We start from the raw sequence: 23672 nt of genomic DNA, 5'->3' as shown, positions 1-23672 counted from the left end.
GGAGGCTCCACTGCAACCTGATTCCCTCGACTAAAAGTGGGCAGCTCATGGAAGGGAAGTTAAGGTAAACGGAGGTTAGAAATCCATACCAGCCAGGGGTGGGTGTAAAGAAGAAACAGTGGCCCCTGGTGGGAAACAGCCTTCTCGAGGGCAGAGCTGAGTGGGAAAGGAAGGCGGAGGTGCTCCATGTCACCACCCTATTAGACTCAGGAAATCTCCCAAGTGACCTTTAGAAAGACAGGCAGAGGATGAAGAGGATAGAGGGCTGCTGGTTTTAAACTGGGTAAGGCATTGAGCAGCACTGCGCAATCCTATCTGCTTTCTGCATGTTCTAGAGCTGTACAGAAAAGCACTCAAAAGAATAAGTCACTTATTTCTGAGGAAAACAAAAAAAAACAAGGGCGAAGACTGTTCATTTTCCATCTGTGCAGGTGCTTGTGTGTATGTGACTATATGTGCCTGTGTGTGCTCAGGGTACATGGAAGACTTCGAGTACACACGCATGTACATATGTACAAAAGGAGAATATGCATGTGGGGTATGTACATATATGTATATGTGTAAGTGTGTTTTTGTGTGGAGGAAATCTTCCCTCCCTTCCTAGTCCTCATATGGAAAACATGCATATGAATCCATGGAGATTAATGGTATCCTTAAGAGTTCCAACACAACCTCCAGTTCAGAGACTGAAGACTGGAAATCTGAGAACAGTCTGACCTATGAGCTCTACAACATCAGCAGAACCCCATCTTCATCCTACAGCCAGAGCGACAGCTCACCAAGGCCCCTGATGGTTTGACAGAAAGGTTTTGAAAGACTGTAGTTACACTGAAGACCAATTTCAAAGCTGAAGACCAAAACCGAGAGCTGTGGACACAGAGAAGGGAAAGAACTGTAAGCTATATCCTTGCCACCTGCATTTCTAGAGGCCCTCACTTTCCTGCTCATCACAGGCAAGGAATCCAGTCTACAGCAACCAGAGGACCACGTGGCCCTTGCAGCACTCTGGGGACACACACACTAGGCCTACTGATCCCTTCTCTAGGTTGCCCAGGTTTTCCCAAGTAGCCATCAAAGTGAGCCAGCACGTTCCTCTAGGCTGAACATGTGTCCTGACTCTCTGCTTCTATGCTTCTGCCCCAAGAATGGAAGCCAACACACGGAGAAAGTAGGGATCACTCATCACTGGGAAGGAGCTGGTGGCGCGGCCAGGAGAGGATGACTGAGGTCTTATCTGAAATCAAAATCTTCAGAATTATTTTCCTTAACTAAAACATATATTTCAAAGCCCTTTTGGTTTGTTCTTGAGATGAAAGTTCATGCCGTGCGCTCAGTAGTGTCGACAGGCCTCTGTTCCCGGGTTCCATTCCGAGACTGTGGTCCAGGGGCCCCCTCCCCCGCTGCATATCAGTCAGTAAAGGCCAGCTCAAAGAAGTCCCCCACCAGAAGCCAACTCAAAGAAGTCCCACCGGAAAAGCCACAGAATGCTTACCTGGGCTTCACATTTCTTGTGGCAGGAATACTTGCAGGCTGAAAGAAAGAGAAAGAATGTCTGTTACGCAAGCAATCTCAGGTGACACTTGCCAGGACTCCCTCCTCAAGAAAGTCTAGTAGCAAAAGCTAAGGGAGGAAGCCAGCTCTCTCCCTGAAAAAAGGTGGTTGTGCACTGAGAATGCAGAATGAGACAAAAGTGACATCTAAGAAATGAGTTACAGCTGTGTGGCTGACCATGTTCTCAATATGTAACAGGACTTGCATTCAATACCCAGAACAGGTAAAAAATAGTAATAATAGTAAGTAACAAAAGCTCACACAGCCCAGGTAGAAATTTATCAGGAAGCGGGGTCTCGTAAGTAAACTGGTATTTTTAAAAGGCTCATCAAGCCAGGCTGGAGACCTAAAGGAAAAAGGCAGGACCTGGGGAGCAAAAGTTCTTCACACATGCCTACCAGTTATAACCGATCCCTGGGGAAAGAAGGGAAGGAGGAAAAGAAGGAACAAAGCCTCTGGCATTTGTCAGAGCCCTCCTAGAAAGTCACGAGTTCATTTGGTCTCTGCAGGTTTCCACTTCCGGGAGACCTAAGCAGGCACTGTCAGAATAAATTCATGTCTAAATTCCTACAGAAGAGTCCTTCAACAGGGGCCATTATGTGAGCAGAGCGGGTCCTGTGTCATCGGAGGCCCCGACAATGCAGTCGGGGTGCTGGAACCAATGCAGATTTCACAGGCCCTCCCCTCTGGCCCAGAGGCAGTCCGAAGCTGGGCCTCAGGAATAAAAGGCCAGTAGCAGCAGCATGGTGCAGTACAATGACAAGGCCGTATGTGGGAGAGAGGGCAGGATGAGGACAGTGGGAAAATGAAGCAACTGCACACATCAGCCTACCACAACCACCCCTGGAAGCATCGCAGAGGCCTCAATGCCTTCCCCATGGCACCTCCCTGAGACTTCCTGTCTGGGCTCTGTCCCTCCAGCAGGGCTGCCCCAGGAAAATCATAGGACCTCTTTGGACCTCTGTTCCCCCTCAGAACTATCAATGTCAAATGGAATCCTTCATTGGCCCTTGCTTTCAAAGTACAAAGTAATGCCCCAAGCAGAAGAGTCCAGAGTCCAGACAACAAAGCCTCAGAGGTCAGAGAGACCAAGGACCAATTCTCAGCTTGGTGCTGTGAGCCCAGGAGCTCAGGGATGTTTCCACTCTGCCATCTAGACAATACTTAGATTGTCACAAAGGTTCACAAACTGTTAAGTAAGCTGAGACAGATACATTTGCCCAGGACCTAAAATTTTGTGAACCCCAGGAGTTAACAACTTATTCAGGTTTTATCTGTGTGTATGATCCAGTTTTTCAATTGTCTGTCCAAGCTTTTGAGAACTGTTAGAATAGCTACCACAAATATTTATTTTCCAATCTTCTAAAATCAGCACAACACATAATGGTGACCAGGTTATTTTGAAATAAAGATTTTTACTGGATAACAACAGGGCTTCCAGGAGAGCTTAAAAACCCAGGCCAGCCCAGGCAGAGGACTGTTCAAACAGCAGAAGGTAGGGGTAGCACACCCCAGAAGCAGCAGATTGGTCCAGCCTTTGCGATGTCCTTAATAATTCCAGCACCTTATACAATGAATCGCTGCAGTCCGCATGTTAGTGCAACACGCCAGAGAGGTTGCTGTGTGGCTTCTGAAGGCAAAGAATATGACGACTTCTGCCACTTTTCAGGACCACTTCAGCAACCCTGCAGAGCTACCAATTTGGAAAGAACTAGAAGCTACCATCCAACATCCAGCATTTGGCCAGCTCGGCCTGCCAACTCCACGACTGTGATGTCTCAGAGACAGCAGACTCTAACCTCGGTCAGGCCTCCAAATGACAGCCTCTGAAGAGAAGCTGAGTGGGATCTGCCTGGCCCCCTAAACCTTACATTCCCAAGATGTGGTGAGAAAGGGCAGGTGCCAACAGTTATACCAAGGTACTAACAGCATGTTCATGGCACAGTGAAATCCAGCCATCTCTGTCCCTACTTCAGTTTCTGCTATCACGTGCTTGCTGCCTTATGACCATAACAGAAAATGAACAAATGTCCTAACATCTACAGGGAAAGCTAGTCTCCTCAGCATCAAACCAAGGTCCACAGTGGACCCACACTAGCTCCCCACACACCCCTGCCCACCTCAGCCTGTTTCCAGTGTCCATTCTGACTCTCCTATGCTTGCCTCTGAAGCCCACCTATCTGCTTCGGTGCCTCTGACCCCAAAGCTTGTCATGTCAGGATCATCCTAACAGCCTATTCCTCGGGAAAAGCTGCAGGATGAAGGATAGATGGTCTTTTCTGTGTACCATCATTTCCTGACAAGGGCAACACTAGTGGAGCCCACAGTAGGCAATTCACTCCAGTCTGAACTGCACAGGCATTCTTAAAACCTTACCACATCCCACCAAGAAGCCACTCATCCTTGCTCCTTTGGCTGAGGGAAGGTCAGAGTCTGTGGATGGAACCTGAGGATTCAGTCACACATCAACCATGACCAGGTATGCTGGTAGAAGATGACCTGCTGCAGGTACTCTGGCAGAAGCCCGAGGCCAGCAGGATGACACACAGCAAGCGCCTTGCACTTGACAGCCTTTGGGTCCCAAGTTAGGAAGGCACCAGCAAGTGGGAAGCCCCCCAAATCACAAGAGCTCCTCACCAACAGGCACACAGCCCCAAAGGCAAAAATATCCCCATAGGTTTTGTCCCTTAGCCAATCCCACCCACCTGGCCAGAAACTATCATACTTTGATTTATACACTGGGCTTTAAAACAAAAAAAAAAAAAGTTATTCTATTTGTTCTCTGACATTTTCACATACGTATTTAATGCACTCCAATTACTCTCTAGACTTTCATAAATGCTTACCAGCTGCCTATTAAGCAAATGGTCCTGAACTACTAAGAGTAAATAGATGGAGTTGAAGAGACAGCACAGCGGTTAAAGAGCGCTGGTGCTCTTCCAGAGGACCCGTGTTCAATTCCAAGCACCCACATGGTGATTCATTCCAGTTCCAGAAGTTCTGACTCTATCTTCTGACCTCCATGGGCAGGAGGTCACATGTAAGGTGCACAGATATGCACGCAGACAAAACACTGATACATATAAAATAAAAGTAACCAAGTCTTAAATTGATTGATCAATTAGTTTAAAATGTTAGGAAGACAGGGAGGAGAGGGAGAGACTTCACTCTGTGCTTGGGACAGAATCTCACTCTGTAGCTTAGGCTAACTTTAAGCTTATGGCAAACCCCCTGCCTTAGCCTCTCAAATGCTGAGATTACAGGTTAAAGCCACCAACTCTTGCTTCATTTGCCAAATGAAAATGATCAGCTCATAAATCCATGATTTCTAGGCCAACAAGTGGTGTTCCCTTGGGCTGTGATTCCCACACCTTTACTGGCGGGCTAATATCCATAGAGTATAAAGCCATGTTGTATAAATATGTACACTGCCATTTCCCCAGGACTTCATCACAGTCACTTATAGACAAGAATCTTGTTCATCCTCAAGGCAAGCACAGGCTGTGTGCCCCTTCTCCACAGTGCCTGGAAACAGGAAGTTTCAGATTTGAGAACATTTTCATAGACTTTGCTGGCCTATTATTTTACTCCATAAGTCCAAAGTTTGAAATGCTCCAAAATCTGAAATAGTTTGTGCATCCAAGTTTTAGATCTTGACACATTTTGGCTTGTAACATCTCCGATCAACCTGTATGCTTTTCTTATCCAAAGATAAAAAGTAAAACATAAATTTAAAAATTGAAAGAAAAAAAAAAGAAAACAGTGCCATTACTCATCCACTTCTGCCTCCTCAGCATCCTAATCAACTTCTTCCTCCTGAAATTGCCCTGTATCCTCCAAGACTCATAGCTCTGAGACTCAGAGTCCCCCGCACTCTGGACTCAGCTTCCTCATGTGATAGACGGCCAGAAAGAGGACATGGTACCATCTGCCAGTGCTACCACCAGCTGCTCAGAGTCTCAGCAGTTACCATTTAACAGAACAGCTTCCTTCCTCCTAGCCCACAACCTTCCCCTTAACACTGGGCTCATGGGACTAAGGGGTGTTCTTTCAGCCCCCACCATCCTCACTCTCCACAAAGTCCCAACAGGACCTTGTACTCATGGTTCCCTGAGCTCTCCTTGAGTGTCTTCTCTGTCCACAGACAGAACATTTCCCAGCTGGCTCAGGCCTCTCTGATACTCCCACACCCCTGCAGTATTCTCCAGAAAGAGGGCATGCTCTGAGAGCCTTCACACACCTGTCCTGGGAAGCTGTAGAAGCTCTTAACCCTGTGTTGACCAGTGTCTGCTGCCTGTCAATCCTCACTTCCCGACAGAAGGATTCCTCCTTGCCGACAGACTCATATTTAGTGTAACTTCCCCCTCACTCCATCCTTGTGTGAGTCAAAAAAAGGTTACAGAGAATTAGATCCTGCCTGGCCTAGACCAGTGGTTGTCAGAGGGGTTCTATAGACCTCTAAGACTTTATAATGGGTTGATGAGGCCAAAATATTTTTCCCACATCTCTTCCCCTTTCTCTTGTGTTAACACAGTGGGGAAATTGTTGGTGCCTCTGCAGGCATTCAGGAAACGAGACCAATTATACTCGCTACCACTTGATTCTGCACCAGCAGACACTAGAGCGAAAAAGGCAGCTTCATTCAAGAATGACCCAATGAGGTCTGGAGAGATGGCTCTGCAGTTAAGAAAGCTGACTGTTCTATTAGAGGTCCTGAGTTCAATCCCCAGCACCCACATGGCAGCTCTCAACCATCTTTAACTGCAGTCCCATGGGATCTGATACCCTTTCTTGGTATGCAGGCATACCTGCAGACAAGACAGCCTTATACATAAAATATACACATAAATATATCTTTTTACAAAAGAATATCCTAATGAAAAATGTCAGGAGATACCTCTTCACTATTCAGTGAGAGGCAAGGGGAAGTCTGAAATGAGCGTCTTGGGATCATCTGGAAATGGGACAACTTAGAATGGAATCGTCCAGCAACAGGACTGGTGCAGCTGTGAATTGTCAGCTAAACTAGCTACTCATGATCACCATTTTTATCTGAAGGAATCTTGGCAAACAAAATAGGATTATTCAGAAGGGGCTGCTTGCCAGTTTCTAGAAGTTAATCAAAGTGAGCCTGTCATACCAAGAGCAAAATTCAGACTTCAAATGAAATTCTCTTTTCACATCTACACGCAAAACCAGGAGCCCGCCAACTCAAGACCTTTCTGATAAAATCAACAGTGATACTACTAGTAAGCAGAGATGTTTCTTTGAGATTTTAAAACAGACAGGAAACATGTAAGTTAATGGACCAGAAACTGCCAAATGGCACTGTGATACTTGGTGGGTCTAAAATGTACTCAACACACAAGACCATCCAAAGAGACACAAAAAGAGCTGAACATGTATTATTTCCATTTCAGACTCCACAGAGAGACTAATCTTTAGGAAACAATCCTTTGAGTCTGACTGTGAAATCCAGAGTCCAGAGCAATCTGAGAAGCTGTCAGCAATCTTTGCCTCTATGTATCGACACCAGGCCACATGCTTTTCCAGCTCTTACACAGTATGTAGACAGGCTGAAGGCAGAGGAAAGCAGGAGGGTCCTGCCTTCCCACTAAAGCAAAGCACAGAACCCTGTCTTACTTCTCCTTGTGAATGAGGGTTTTGAGAAAGTCCTTTTTCACTAAAAATATTCATATTACCATGTAATAGGTTTGTTACTGTTCCCTTTAAATGGTTTATTTTATATACTATCAGTTTCCATTTCTATCATGTTAAAAGATGATAAATATGGAGCATAGCTACAGGGATCTTCACGGTCTTCTAAGTGACCTGAAACCCAGGGTGACAGTGAAGGCATTCTGGTTTACATGAACAGTGACAGCCCGGGACAACGGTGACATTCACCCCGTTTTTGACTGAGGCTTTTAGAAAGGGGGAGAGACCCACTTCTCATCAAGAGAAAGGCAAGTGAACCCAAGCCACCACGTTCTATAAAGTCCCTTTACTGTCTTACAAAAGATACAAGAAAGAAAGGGTCCCTTTTTGGTTGCTATCCACGGAGAATGGAGCTAGATTCTACAAAGATAAAGCTAACGGAGTCAGCCTGCACAGTGGAAACCCAGGCATACTCCTGTGCTCCAGGCTACTAGCCCTTGCACCTCCTGGCCCAAGAGAAAATCCACACCACAACGGCTGACTATGTCCTGCACGTCTGGCTGCCATAGTACCACTTGCTTTACAAACCATTTTCAACCGGCTCCCATGGTAACCACAGAGAAAGGCATGTTCTCACATTCTTTTTCTATTTTACAAACAGTAAACAAGAGCATAAGCCAGACATGGTGTGATCATAATCCTAGCACTCAGTAGATTTAAAAGTAACTAGAAGGAATGAGAAATGAAGTAGTAAGGTAGGAGTATCAAATGTTCGAGTCCATCTGGCTCCACAAAGTGAGTTCCAGGCCATTGCACATCTCAGGTGTGCCTGATTTAAACATGGTGACCCAGGAGGCAAAGGGTACTCTGTGGCCTTGAAACGACTGGCTCCCAGGGCCCTAAGCTAATAATAATGCAAACATCTGTCAGAAACTGTGCTGAAGTAAGGAGCTGCTGTCCCAGTTCCCCTCAGCCAGGACCATATCATTGCCTGCTGCCACCACTCCTCCGTCTGCAGTAAGAAACAGACCTAGGATAGCAGAGACCTTTCTGATATGAAGAGAAAAATTACCTGGACTATAAGAAAAAGATGATAGAAGACAGATGATGGATGGATAGATGGACGGACGGACGGACAGACAGCTAGTAGAACAGATAAACAGAACAGATAGATAGGATGGATGGGATAGATAGATAGATAGATAGATAGATAGATAGATAGATAAGATAAGACAGATGATATATGGATAGATCTACATATAAAATACTGTGGTAGTTCTTTAAAAACCATGCTTGCTAAAGGTCTGATATGTGAAGATATAAAGCTCTTTGTATAATATGAAACAAACATGAGGGGCTCAACCACCCCTAAGAAGCTGACACAGGAAATACATCACAGGTTGCTTTCAAAGGGAAGAGGAACAAAACTGGGCAAACTATTTGGTTCACGAAAGAAAACAATAGGACAAGAATTTCTGATGTGCCAAACAGGACAGGCAGAAATGAGTATTAGATGTCATAGAATATCTTCATGACAATCAGAGTGGGAAAGCATTCTAAGGAGAACAAACAAATGAAAAGGTGAGTAAGTCCGAAAACTTTACAGTTTTTGCAGTGTTATAAATGCTGTAAACAGACGGGAGGAGGAAAGCAAGGGAATGAGAATTTGCATTTAGAAGACAGAAAGATTAAAAAAAATGTCGATTTATTTGGAGGTCAAAGCCATCAGAAAGTGGCAAAGTTTTTGCCTGGTATAACTTTTAAGGCAGCAGCAGTCTTAACATACTGAAGTCTGTGAAGTCAAGAAGGGGAAAAAGTCATCTAATTTTTAAACCAGCAAAGGATTTGAAAGGCAAGTCTGCTGAGTACACAGAAACACGGCAGGCATTTCAGGCAATAACTAGAGTTTGCATTTAATCAACCGCAAAGTGGAACACTCTGAAGCTTCAAGTTCCAGGGCTGCTTCACTCAGAGAGCATCCCTTCCTGTCCTCGCTCCCTCCGGATTCAATGCTGTCCTGCACACTCAGCTCTACAGCAGACTCCATACAGCACACCTCAGCTCCCTACTCACAGAGGAGTCTGCAGAACCAGGGTTGAGACTCCGGGCTCCCAATGCCACGGTTCACATCACAGCCATCTGGCTCCAAAAGCCAGACATTGCTACATGTCGTCTTGGAAGTGCTATTCTTCAGAGTGTCTCCATGGGCCTTGGGAATCCAGGCCACGGGCTCCCAAGGTTGCCGGAGTCTTTTCTACAACGGCCTCCAGATATTTACCAAGTCATAAATGGGCCTGTAAGTGAATCATCCTCTGCCTCTCATGTTCTCCAATACCTTATGCAGGGACACTCTCTGAGAAGCTGCCTCTTCAGCTGTTACCAGTGGCAGCCCCGAGAGCCACGGGTACCCTGAGAGCAGTATCGCCTGGGAAGCAGAGTGGAAATCAGCAATCTCGCCACGCTCTAAGTGTCTGGATCATAGTTGCTGCAAACACTTGTACATCAAGCCAGGCTATTAAAAAAAAAAAGTTTAAAAAAATCAAAATCTGCCTGCAAAACTGACTAACAGGACCCAGATGTCCCCTGCCCACCAAAACCTCAAAGCCTGAACTACCCAGACCTTTGAGGAATAGCAGGAAGAAGCCCAGGATTTCTTCAAACAGAGCATTTCAATCAAAATTTGGAACAGGAGGTACAGGAGGCAGAATCCGAGGGAGGACACGGTGCTCTGCCCCAGATAAATAGCATAACAGAGCCAGAAGTTTCCCAGTTGCCTCTTCTCCCTTCTTGTTCTTCTGGAAGAGTCTGTCATACCACCGTCTCTAAGGATGGAGCAAGCCTGATGGAGGAGGGGGCTGCTGAGCCAGGCAGGCTCATCACAGGAGCATTTTAAGGGAGAAAATACATGAAAGTGGAAGAGGTTGGGCTAGGGTTATTGGAGGAAGTCACCTCTAACTGCTTGGAAAAAAGTTTAGAATTACCTAGAAGAACAGACGGATGAGCCAGACCTCTATCAGCCAACTGCATCTAGATTTACAAGCAAACTGTTGTCCCCGTGTCTGCTGGGCAACTTGGGGCACCCCTGAGACTGGACTACACTGCAGGAGCTCGCATCCTGGGCAGCAGAGGAGTGTCATCTTCGCAAAGTTGGTTCACAGAGGCTGTCGGCTACCCAGAGTAACCATCCTTTTCTTCATGCCACAGGTACACTAATGCACTCCTGCACTGGGCGCATGCCCACCAGATATGGGGCCCTTTGGGGGCCTTCCTGATTAACTCACCCTATTTTGTGTGGCTAATAATGAAACCACAAACTGAATGAAATCTGATTTGGCTCAGTTCCTCTCCAAGGTGCAAAGGCCACATCCGGTGATGGCTATCTTAATGGCGATGTCTCAAGATAGAGAAGGACAACATATGATGAGACACAGGGAGCACACGTGTGTATGCATGAAGGGGTAATGCATGCCTGCACATGCCTCCTTTTATAAAAGCACCAGTACTTAACCATTGAGGCCCACGCTAAAGACTGTAAATCCTGATAACCTTCCAGAGGGCCCACTTCTTGACACCAGGGTCAGAGTGTTCCCAGTCACTTAGTATTTGCAATGGAGATGAAGAAAGGACAAACCATACTCAAAGGATAACCATCACCACACATTTAACGATACATAACCAACAACTTGTTCAGCCAACACGCTACAAGTGAGTACCTGCGCTGAAGATCAACATGCCTCCTCTGTGCTGGGGACACGCTCAGCACCAAGGTACCTGGTCCCCAAAGCAATGCCAGCCCCTCAGCCTCCTGGGCCTCCTGCTAGGACAGAAACCAAACAATATTCTGCAGCTACTCACTGACAGTCCAGGCATCAGGAGAGAATGGGAGCAGCAAGGTACCCTCTGAGGAAATGAGACTTATGCAGATAGGGAAGCTAACCAGGAAGCAAGTCCAGAAAATAGCCATGACTGAGCACTGTGAGAGGGTAGGTAGGTCATGTGTCTGAGAGAGAGCAGTGGATGTACCCGGGAGGCCCCGCCTCAACGGCCACTCAAGAACAAGTGCAGTCCTTAATGGTTTCCCAGGTTCTCCCCCTTCCCCACTCCCAGAGCAGCCTAGAGAGCAGCTGTCCTCAACCTGTGGGTTATAATCGGGGGTTGAGGGGGAGAGCATTTCTCAAATATCCTGCATATCAGATATTTACATTATAATTCATACAGCAGCAAAATTACAGTTATGGAATAGCAATGTTATAATTTTCTAGTTGGGGGTCAGCACAACATGTAGAACTGTATTGCAGGGTCACAGCATTAGGAAAGGTAGAAATGCATCAAAAGACAGGGAGACAAAGGCCAGTGCAGGGAAACTGACTTAGGAAGCGGATGCCAGGTCTACAGCCTACATAAGGTAGGCACTGGGCTCTAGGAAGGCTACAACAAGCACAGGGCAGGGCAGGGAACCAGAGCTTGGATAGAGGTTGTTCTGGTCACACCATCTGAGAGTAATACGTCCAGGTTCCCAGGTTTCAAGAGACACAGACCTGGCAGCACCCTACTTTCTCATGAGGCAAGGCTCTGAGGGGCAGGCTGCACTACTTTCATTAGGTTAGCGGGCTAAGCCCTTGGGCCCTGGCACCCTTTGGAAGTCCACTGCCTCTGGCAATGGGATGCCTCCCCTCCCACGCCCACACCATGCAGAACCTATGGCATCTCTCTAATGCATTTCCTGTCTACCCTCCTCTGAGCCACAACCCTGTGCACAGCAGTCAGACTCCTGTGCCTCCCAGGCCTACCAGCTGGCAACAGTACCTGTAGAACTTGCAGGGTGCTTCAGATCTGAAAGCACTGTTGAAGGATTCTGGGCTCACACACGCAACCCACAGCACCAGGGCATTACTTCCCGACACACTACACTGACCACAAAGAGAGGGCAGCATTTGAGAGACAGGATGAAACATCTCCATGCTAAGTGGTACCCGCAGCAACTGTGTTTAATAATAATTGAAAAATAAAAAAGAGGTCATGAGAAAGATCAGAGCGAAGATTCCTGGAACATAATTCCAGGGCATTAAAGAAAAGTAGCAATTGCATAATAACGGAATTACTATACTTGTGTGCATAAATATGATGCCTCAGTCTATTTAAAAAAAGAAAATACCACAGCCTGAGTAGCTGAGCTATGATAGCAAATCTATTTCTCATAGTTTGGGGCCTAGAACAAAGTGTGAGAAGGGCTCCTTCTAGTCTGCACAGTGCCTTGTGGTCTGTCATCTATAGTAGTTGGGTAAGGCACCCCTGAGGCAACGCAGCACAGGGTCCTGAGGGGTGGGGGCTTTGCTAGTGACCTCTCACAGCCTTACAGAAAAATCAGAACTTAAAAGAAAGCCAGATAAAGTTAGTGTCCTCTGGGCCACAAAGCCATCCTGCTGGCCTTCACTCTGCTGAATACCTCCTCCATACAAAGCACTACCCAGCCTCCTTTTTCTTTCAAGCACCTCCCAGACATGTTCTGCCTAAGATTACAGGCATGGTAGAGGAGAGAGGTGCGATTCTACCAGGAGCCCTGAGCCACAGTGACGTTCTCATGTGAAGCTGCTGTGTGTACAGACACATGCACACAGATAGGTGTACACGCAGTCAGAGGAATGGCACATTCCCAAACAATCATGTGCACTTGCATTTCAGATCTGCAGCCATTCACAAACACAGCTACGTAAGTAGGGCCCATTCACGTGTGAACACAGAAGCACATACCATTCTCACAGGCACACTGAGATCTCGCCGACATTTCACATACCACTTACTTCAAACATCACCAATAGAGATCAGAGAAAAATCCTCACTTTACAGAGGGAGATCCAGGCTCAGGCAATGACAGGGCAAGAAGGATGATGGCTTCCAGCCAACCGACATACACCGACTGCAAGTCAGAGCCTCAACACTGCTTTGGGCTCCTCCTTGCTGCTCTTGCCCACTGTTCTCTTTATGTAAAAGTAACCAAAAACTGCTTGAGGTGTTAAGGGCAGCATATTAAGGTAGAGAGAAGGCTGTGTGGGCTAGTTCCTCAATAAACCCAGCTCTCAATATATAAAGAGAAACGACTCTTCTCTGGGGGACACTGAGCATGGTACATGCCAGTCATGACTGTAGGTGTTGGCAAGCAAACCCCTTCATCCAGAGAGCCCTCCCACCCGATCCCTATGCATGGTCTGTACCTACACACAAGAACAAGCACGTGTGGGTTTTAGACATGTGGGACCACGGTAAGAGCACATCCCATATAGGACTTTTGGGAGCAATAACTCTGCGGCAGGTGTACTGCAAAGCTGACTGAAGGCTGTGCACCAACCTTGCCAGCCCTCTGGTATAGTCACTCTGTGGATCTAGCCCTAGGTGGGGAAGGAAACTTTGTTAAGGCTGCCACACAGAGGAAAACCCAGCTCGATGTGCACTTAGCTAATCCACTATTACGCTGTCCCTACATTGCACGTAACTAGCGAATGCTGATTCAGGGGGCCACACAGGTGGGAGCCTCATCCCCACTCCACCTCGATGCACCTTCTCCCCCTCCCCCCCCTTTTCTTTAGACTCGGGGGTCAAATTTAGAGATCCGGTCACTTTTTAGTTTGCTTTTATTTTTTAACATCATTGCGGGGGAGTTTGTGAAGGGGAGCCTGCAAACGCCATGGGACATGGGTAGAGGTCAGAGAACAACTTAGTGGAGTTGGGTCATTCTTTCAAACTTTACATAAGTTCCAGGAACCAAACTCAGATCCTCAGGCTTACACAGCAAGCATTTTACTCACTGAGTACTTCCATCAGCCACCAAGATCCAATTCTTAAAATAGAAGTGTTTCCATGAGAATGGGGTTCACAATACAAATAAACTAGATAGCTTTCCATACATGCTATGCTCCTGGGTGTATGGGGATCTACCAATCCCAGAGGACAGTCAGAGGGGCTGCTGTCTTCACTCAGACACTGTAGAGCAAGCTTGGTCAAGAAGACGACACACTGAAACACCACCTCTGGTCTGCACACGGAAAGTGCCACGATACCATGGCTGATCTGACCCTCCTGTGTGGACAAGACTTGGTCAGGAAAGGCCTGGTGCTCTGACACATGAGAACTGTATAGGACAGTACTGTTTGCAAACAGGCCAGACAGTCCAGAAGCACTCAGTGGTATATCCCTTGGCTAGAAAAATGTTCTAGAACCTGCTTTCTACCCAGAGGCAGTGTGGTCGGCTTCCGGTTGGACTCAGGCCACAAGTACAACCCCAGAGAGCTCACAAGCATAAAGGGTAGTACAGGTTCCCTCCCATCAAGGTCACCTCTGCCAGCCCACTAATGATCTCATGAGCACCAATGACCTGCTCTCGGCTCTTTTCTTTTTTCCTTTAGGCCTACAGTAAGGGGATGGGGAGACCCTGTTCCTGTGGCTGTACCACTCCTACTTGCCTACACGTCAGTCTGACACAAGGAGTCCCCTACTCAATCAACCAGGGCCTGCCTACCACTGCCTGGCTGCCCTCAGCAGCAATGACATCTTCCCAGACCCTGTACTCTAGGGCATGCCATGGCTTAGAGCCACGCTGGCCTGTAGGAGATGACCTCAGAACAGAAGGCAGCTGAGGCCCTCGCATTCTACACCTACGGGTGAAAGGAGTGGAACTGGATTGAGAAGTTCAGCAAGACTTCAGTGGGAGGAGACCCCTGGGCTCAGGCAGAGAGAAGGACCCCCAGCAGGTCTAGGGTCTCAGGTAGACAAGATGAACCCCAGCAACCTCAGGAGACAACTGAGGCTCAGGCAGAAAAGGGGATAGCCAGCAAACCTGAGATGGAAGCCACAAGAGAACAGTCACCATACTGTTTGGTACTTGTGTGGGAGAGGACATCAAACTGGAATACTACAGCCCAGAGAGATGCTCTTTAACTCTAAATAGACCTCTACACAGGCCACACTCTTGGCCCACTCCTGACTCAATATGGGCCAACTTCTCTCTATTCCAAAATTTCAAGAGGTCAGAGAGCCAAAAGAGCCAAGGAGGTCCCAGCACTACAGAGGCCCACCAGGGAAGACCCTGGAAATCTTCCACAAAGGTACTACTGGGTATGGAAGTAAACACTACAGTCCCAGCACTCAGGAGCCAACCAAGGCCCACGAGTGTTCAAAGCCAGCTAGCTGAAAGGAAAAGAAAGGAAAGCGAGGCAAAACTAATATTAACTCTATGGAGGAAACTCTAAACCCCCATAATTGACTGGACAACAAATAATGGTCCCCCAATTCTTAAGGGCTTCCCAGGTTGTGTGATAGACATACAGCCTCACCCAGCCACACAGCCATTATGGAGATGCCATCAATGTGGAGTCACAAAAGAATTCAAGTTGTAAGGTTTAAGCATCAAGAAAGAAGCCAAGCTGGCAGCTTGGTTTAGAGAGAAGATCAATGTTTTCCGAAAACAGGCTGAGAGATGCCAGTGTACAATGGGCCCTATCCTGAGGACTGGAGAGATGGCTCTGCTCTTGCAGAGGACCTGGTTCAATCCCCAGCATCCATATGGTAGCTCACATTAACCTGGAACTCGTAGAGGATCTGACACCCTCACACAGACATACATGTAGGCAGAACACCAAAGCTGATAAAATAAATAGATCATTAAAAACAAAACAAAATGGACCCTAACTCAAGAACAGACACTTCTTTTGCAGACTGTGGGAGATTTGAAAATGAAACCCTGAAAAGTGAAGTGTAGGCTGTAAATGGCCTGACATGAAGCACAAATTGCCCATGGCAACCTACTCTGCAGTGTTAATAGCACTGCTCTTTCTAGAAATCTTCCTTAGGAGCCTTTATCTGTGTAAACATGGGAGGCCCTGCCAGATTTGGGGGAGGAGGGGTGAAGAGAGGGGAAACAGGGAAATTCCATGACTTAACATTTGGAAACTCCCAGATAAATGACCGTCTTCATTTTACTGTCTGCTCTGCTTGGGCCTAATGAGTGAGAGGTTCAAGGGCATGGACTTACCTCGGCAAGCAATCCCTTGACGGTCAATGGACTGTTTGCACACTTCACAAACTCTGGGCTTTTTAAAGTCCTTTTTCTTAAAACTGTGCGGACATGTGGCAAACTCCTCCGGCTAAAAGAGTAAAGGAAGAAACTGTCAGTGCTTTAGCTCCTCATATCTTCTTCTTTCTTTCTTTCTTTTTCAGGAGATAATAAATCTAGTGAGCCTTGAAAAGAGCTCAGAGAGGAGCTTTACCAAGCAAGCTCATGCTCCGGAGAGGCAGTGGATGGCATTCTGGAACCCAGAGGGCATCTCCCCCTCCCCCACCACCACCACTGAGGCATTAGGCAGCTACCCAGGTGACAATACGCTTCTTCCAGCCTTCGGGCTTACATCATCCTCTGAAACAGCAAAGTAACCACGCATGCTACTAGGCTCTCAAGGCCTTTTCTTCTAGGATAAATAATTAGCAAAGAGCAATCTGAAGAAATCGAAGAGGCACGGAATAGTAGTTCTCCCCTCAAAGAGGTCCCAAAATAACCACTATGGTTTCCAGCTTCTCGGGCCAGTGTGCTAGGGGGTCCTAGAGTGAGCCTGGAAGACACACAGGCTTTTTCCTTAACCATGATGACAAGCATTGGTACGAGGAGATTAACTCTCATCCCCCAAGTTCGGGTACACAAGGTGAGTGCTCACCGCCTCTATGTGAGGACCTTGGAAGAGTTCACTTTGTTTTAGAAACATCCTTAACATGCCTGTTTGGTGATGACAGCGTATGATCAGTAACTAATATGATGAGTTAACACACACACACACACACACACACACACACACGGAGGCCACCGCACACCCACCACGGTAATTTAAATTTACTGATGAAATGTATCATTTGTCTCATGTTCTCAATAACAACTACTTTGGGGAAAACAAAGTTTAATAATTTTTTACACACTTGAAAGAATGTGAGAACATAATTTAAAAGGTGGCTGCCATACAGTGTAGTCAATACACGATTTTTTCTAACAATTAAAAAACTGTTGGAAAGCCAGGCAGTGGTGGTACACCCCTATAATCCAGCACTTGGGAGGCAGAGGCCAGCAGATCTCTCTGAATTCCGGGCCAGCCTGGGCTACAGAGAGTTCCAGGACAGCCAAGGCTACACAGAGAACCCTTGGGGACGGGCATGCATAGAGAAGGGGAAGGCAAGGAGGGATTGGGAGGGGAGGAGGGAGGGAACTACAGGGGGGATATAAAGTAAATAAAGTGTAATTAATAAAAAAAAAAAATTTTAATTCCAGTCCCAAACAAGAAATACCCTAACTATATACCGTAAGAAGAATGAACTTTTCTGAATGTTGGTAGTACAGCAGAGTAATGTTTAGAAACACACAGTTTAGAAACTGCATACTCTCTGTGGCAGTACCGGATTAAAAGCACTATGACATCTAAAAGTGCAAGGAAATCAAGAGCTCTGCGATGCCCACCACCATGCAAGCAATTCTGAGTCAACAGAAGTAATGAGAGCCGTAGAACTCATCGCAAGGGAGTGCGTGGGGACCCTGAAGGAACACGGACAAGGGGAGCTCGCTTCCTGCTCTGGATGGCAGCTACAGAGGGCCCAAAACTCAAGTCACAAAGCTTCAGAATTGTGCATTGTACTGGCTAAAGATCTACGATAGAGATCTACATAAAATGACACTCCTGAGAAGATGGGCTAACCTGCTTTTTAAAACCTCAGGGAATGGGAAACATAATGATGTCATTTTTTTTTTTAACTTAGTTCTGAATCCCCAGGGTCTTCTCCTGCAAGCACAAAGGTAGTAATAACAAAGACTAAATGTATCCTGACACCCAAAATCATGCACAAAACACACAAAACCACTGTTTGGAAAACAGCGCAAGAGCAAAAGAAGGACAGCAATGAGGATGCTTTGGTCAGCAAGGTCCCTGTGCACCAAGGTGCTCTGTGACCCAATGAGGTTAACTAAGGTCCTTCTACCTGGGGAGGTTCTGGCAATCTCAGTTCACGAAGGCACCTGAGTGACAGCAACACAACGCTAACAGCACCTGATGATGAACATCCTAACTGCATCTTTGTTCAGAAACCCGTGAGCCACCCCTGTTGAGGGGCAAGAAGTTTCCTAGACCGGGCATCACAAAACAAAGAACTTGCACAACTCTTAAGGGCTGCAGAAAACCCCTTAAAAAAAAGAAGAATATAGAAAAGAAACCCATACACACACCCTTCCAACACACACCCTGTGCCTCTCCAGTAGGATTAGAGGAGCAGGGCCCTCTGCTCACTCAAAACTGAGCATGGTGCTTGCTCCCTAGAGATCAGGAACCCCAACTTTGCCCTATTCTACAGGAACTGCAGAAGGACACTGCCTCGCAGAGGTTAGCTCTTCAACAACGGTTCTCGACCTCCCTAAGGTTGCAACCCTTGAATACAGTTCCTCATGCCGTGGTGACCCCCAACCCTAAAGTTATTTTCATTGCTACTTCCTAACTGTAATGTTGCTACTGTTACGAATCATAAAGTAAATCTCTGACACACACTATATCTGGTGCTCAACTCCTGGGGAATGATCCGGTTGCGACCCACGGGTTGAGAGCTGCTGCTCTGCACTGACCGCCCTTCTTGGCTTATGTGAGCTATTTAAAAAACACTGCCCTGAGGCTGTTACTGCTGTCCAGAAACATGACTGCATTTCAGAGAAAAAGCACACCAGAATACCAAAAAGACCATAAAATTTCCCAGAATCCAAACAAGGTAAAATTTACATAGGCTGGGAGCCCAGTCAAAAACTATCAGGCACTAGAAGAGAAAAGAAAGAAATAGAATTCATAAACAGAATAATAATAATAATAAAAAACCTGGCCAAGAAGTTAGAATTAGCAGACATGGATATTAGTGGCATTATTACAATCGTATTAAATTTACTCAAAATGTAGAGACCTCAAAAACACATAAAGATTAAAAAAAAAAAAAAACCCACAAAAAATTGCAAACTTCTGAGGTAAAAAATATATAGGACGTGATTATTGGTGAATTACTGAGAAGACAGATCAGTACACTTAAAACACACAATTAAAACCTCTCAAAATAAAGCAAATAAATGAGACAATGTATATAAACAAACAAATGAGTGTCAGGAGCAGTATGAGAATGTTTACCACAAAGATACATTTACTTGGCACCCCTAATGGAAAGAAGCACAGAGGGACAATGGAAGCAATAATGGCTAAAACTGCAGGAAAATGCAGGGAAAACCTTGAAGACATAGAGTCTAGAAATGAGAGCTAACTGTAATTACACCCAGGCACATGAAAATAAATTACTCAAAACCAGTAACAAAGAAAAATCTTTAAAACACTCAGAGCAAAGAAAGAGATGTCACATATAGAGGCAGAAAGATTTCTCACTTCACGGAGAGATGGCTCAGTGGTTAGGAGCATGCGCTCACAGGACCTACAGAGGACCTGAGTTCAGTTCTCAGCATACACTCAACCAGTATCTCTAGTTCAAGATTACTAGATGCCTCTGGCCTCCACAGCTATCTGGGCTCATGACACAGAGACACACTCACATGCACATAATTTTAAGAAAGAAACAGAAAATATATGTGAATAGTGGGACACACAGTACTGAAGGAGGCATAGGTAATTTAACGAAAACCTCAGTGCCAGGCATAGGACAGCTCCCTACGAAGCGTTGGTCAGGGATGCCCCAGAGGTACCCAAAATAACACAAGCTATTGCCACAGTTTATGAGAAGACCTATCAAAGAATCCATATTCACAAAGGGATTAACCATGTAAGAGAAGACCTGGGAGAAGATGGCTGTCTCCAAGTGAAGGAAAGAGGCCTCAAACCAACCACCCATGCCCGCACCTCAATGTGTAGGTCCCTTCCTCAGCACTGTTAGAGAAGTCATTGCTGTTAAGCCGCCATGTCTGTGGTAGTTTCTTATTCAACCCTCTCTTGGCGGTCAACAGAAAATAAACACGATACCAATGATTTGGATGATATTATCAAACAATCTGACCTAGCCAAGGCAGAATAGCTCAACAGCAAGCAACAGAGCACACATTCGTTCAGGCGTATTGGTGTAGCCATATTATGGACACAGAAAAAGTCTGAACAAATCAAAAAGAGAACTGAGGAAAAGAAAACTTCTTTGACCACAATCCAATCAAATTCAGGAACACAAACAGCAACCTCTGGAAAATGCCCAAATAGTTCCAAACAGAATACTACACTTCTAAATAACCCCTGGGTTAGCCTACATAATCCACAACATACTACATCATAAAAAGTTGGCTTACCCCAGAAATGCAAGATTTCAGAGCACTCAGATATCAATCAATAAAGTTAAATAGCAGAACTCTGGAAGCTGAGGCAGGGAACCAGCAGAGGCCAGACCTCGCCTGGAAATGCAAAACAAACCATCAAAAAGGCAACTAATAAGCTAAGAAGGGAACCAGCTGGTCTCCTAAATGAATGCAGAAAATCCACTGACAAAACCCAACATCCCTTTGCTGATTCAAGCAGGGAGAGAAAAGGGGCTTCCTCACTATCACATGTGGCTATGTAAATCCTACAGCAAACATCCTTAATCATAAGGAGCTAATGCTTCCTTTTAAGATACACAACAGGGGCAGAGATGGTGCTAATCAAGATTTAGCATCGAGATTCTAAACGGTACAATGAGGTGAGAAAAGGAAATAAAAGGCTTTGTGAAGCCTCAAAATAGTCCTGTTCCTGATAACTTGACAGCCTGTGTAGAAAAGTCTGATAAAATCTACAAAAAAAAAAAAGAAAGAAAAGTTTTGAGAAGTAACAAGAATCTTTACTAGCAAAGCTGGAGGATACAAAATCAGCATAATCAACATGTTGTTCTAGCTACATGTCACCAATGAACCTCTGTGACTGAAATTCAAAAACCCTTACCACTGTCGATAGCATAAGCAGCCATTTCTAGACCTAGAATCTTCCAAACACTTCAGGTTCCTCAGCTGTGTTGGCACTTCACTGCATATCTCCTTGTATTTGCTATGATGTAGACCGCACTGTCCAGAGAACAAGCAAGTGCCCTGAACCCTGCAGAAACCTCTGCTTTGGCTCTGCAACCTACAGTTATACTGTTGCTCAGCCCTGAGCCACAACAACTCTTAAATGGCAGTGACACCCTCCCTCTCCTACTACTTAATGGAACTACTGGAAATTAAACAAAATGGTACATATCCACAGGCAAAACTTGGACAGTTTTAAAGACAACTTGGGTTAGGGTCCATCCCAGACCAGTTCAATCTGATTACTCTAAAGATGAGACCAGAACACTGGCAAGTTTTTGGACCTCGCAGAAGATTCTCATCTGCAACCATAACAGACTGTATCACTTGGACCTGTTCTATTAAGGCAACTTTTATTAAATACCCCTTTCTATTTCTGTGTCTGATTGTTTTAAAATAGATGCTACCTACCTGAGAGCAGAAGCCCTGTATCCCAAAGCCCTACAGGATTCTAGCAGTGCTCAATACTCACACTAGGAAGCCACATAGTTACGGTTGTAACCCTCACTTTTTTACAGATAGGACTGTGATACAAAAGACCTAGACCCCATAAGCAACCAATGAGGGATGAGACTCACCCTAATGCCATGCTCAAACTGGCACAGGAAATGCACCCTTAGTAATACCCAGGCTGATACATACCTTTTCCGCCTAACTTGCAGCTCTTTTGCTATAAGCTCTCGTGCTAGACACAGTATCTCAGGTCTGGGATACCAAGCTCTTTCTCCTTTGTGCTCTGTGAGCCCTACCCAGCTGGCAGACGGCAAACCACAGTCCCTCAATTAAGACTTGTGCACTAAATGAACTGGCCACAGTCTGCAGGCCAAGGAGAGATACTGAAAAGGTTCTTTGGTCACAGACACCTTTATTCCAAGCAAGGAGAAAGAGGTACTGTTTCCCTGCAGCTTCTTGCTCACTGGTCCACAGTTTGGAAGCTGCAGAGTGGAAACAGCGGAGGCACTATGGTGCCTGCTCAGCCATTTCAATGGCTGGGTCCCAGGGGAGTTTAAGATAGTGCCATAACATCTGCTCACGTGCAAGCTGCATAACAACTCTCTTGTGAAAGGAGACTCGCCGAAGTTAGGCCGGCCTTGTCTCCACCTGAACCCTTGCTTTCAGTTCTTCCTGAAAGGGGGGTCGGGGGTTTGGGGGAGGAACAGCGAGGCTGACGCAGTTACCATAGCCAGTTCAGGAACCTAAATTGCATCTAATTGTTCGGAGCCAAACTTTGGAAGAGTAACCAGTAAGGCTCCTGGTTCCACGAGGACGCCCACCCGGAGAGGGCCGGGGCAATTAGCCTTGATAGTGAGGTCTCTGCAGGGCAGGGAGAGTCTCCACTCAGCGGAAAGGCAAAACCACACAGGGAACCCGCAGCCAGCGTTGCTCGGCTTAAAGGTCGCAGTGGCAAACCAGCTTCATAGTGCAAGGATATGTCTGGACTATCCCAGCTAACATTCTCCCTTCTGGAAACAGTCAGCCCACCGCAGGAAGCGAATGTAGGTGCCCTGGGGTAGCTAGGTAGCATTCTAGGGAAACAGCATTGATCAAAAACACATTCCCTGCTTAACTTCACTTCTCTGAAAGTTACCAATCCTGAACCCTTCCCACATCCGCAGACCTGACCCCAGACCTCCCCCACACAAGGCGGGCACCTAGGGCATGAGGGACTCCCCGCTCAACAGTGTCTCCACACTTTAGAGCAGAGAGAGGTTCTCCATGTGTGGGTTACAACCCCTTTAGGGGTCTAAAGATTTTTGGACGGGGTCCCATATCAGATATCCTGCATATCAAACATTGACATTACGGTTCACATCACTAGCAAACTTACAGTTACGAAGTAGCAACGAAAATAATTTTATGGTTGCTGCTGGTCTCAACAAGAGGAAGTGCAGCAAAAGAAGGTTGAGAACCCCTGCTTTACAGCAACTGGCTGCTGAGGCAAAACTGCCATGCAGACCTTTAGCGCCAAAGAACCTTCCGAAAGTTTTCCTGGGAAAACAATCGCAGTCGATGCTGGATTTATAAAACGTAAAAGAAGGGAGTGGGGCCGCTCCTGCGAGCCTCTCTAATTCGAGCTCCACAGAGAACCACAGGACGCCACGGGGCCCTCGGAGACGCTCGAACTTACACTAGACCTCTTCCAAGCACGACCCGGGCATCCGCAAGAAACACGCACAGAACAGCGAGTCTGCGCAATGGCCAGTGTACCGCCTCCACCCTTTCCCGCAGAGAAAGGGGTGCAAAGAAAAGTTTTCCAGCCGCTGTTGGACTTCAAGGGGCTTAGGGCCGTGCGCTCACCGGGCTCTGCATCCCTGGACACTGACGCGCGCGCGCGTACACACACACACACACACACACACACACACACACACACACACACACA

The 23672-nt window shown here is 46.4% G+C and overlaps 1 protein-coding gene across 3 annotated transcripts in view; it reads right to left on the bottom strand.

The window, feature by feature from the left end:
• Nucleotides 1–23672, bottom strand: part of Tns3 (tensin 3) — a 227164-nt gene that overhangs the window by 163895 nt on the left and 39597 nt on the right. For all 3 annotated transcript variants that reach the window (XM_055623850.1, XM_055623849.1, XM_055623846.1), the window contains exons 2-3: nucleotides 16235–16346; nucleotides 1493–1530 (exon numbers count right to left, since the gene is read on the bottom strand). Coding sequence is in view for 1 of the 3 variants with exons in the window: in XM_055623846.1 (XP_055479821.1) it covers nucleotides 1493–1530; nucleotides 16235–16346 (150 nt within the window). In the remaining 2 variants the exon portion in view is untranslated. The remainder of the gene's footprint in view (nucleotides 1–1492; nucleotides 1531–16234; nucleotides 16347–23672) is intronic.

This window comes from Psammomys obesus, unplaced genomic scaffold (genome assembly GCF_907164565.1).
Source record: "Psammomys obesus unplaced genomic scaffold, mPsaObe1.curated_primary_1811, whole genome shotgun sequence".
In the NCBI taxonomy this organism is placed as follows: Eukaryota; Metazoa; Chordata; class Mammalia; order Rodentia; family Muridae; genus Psammomys; species Psammomys obesus.
Note: the sequence above shows the minus strand (reverse complement) of the source record. Positions and strands in the feature narration are given on the sequence as shown.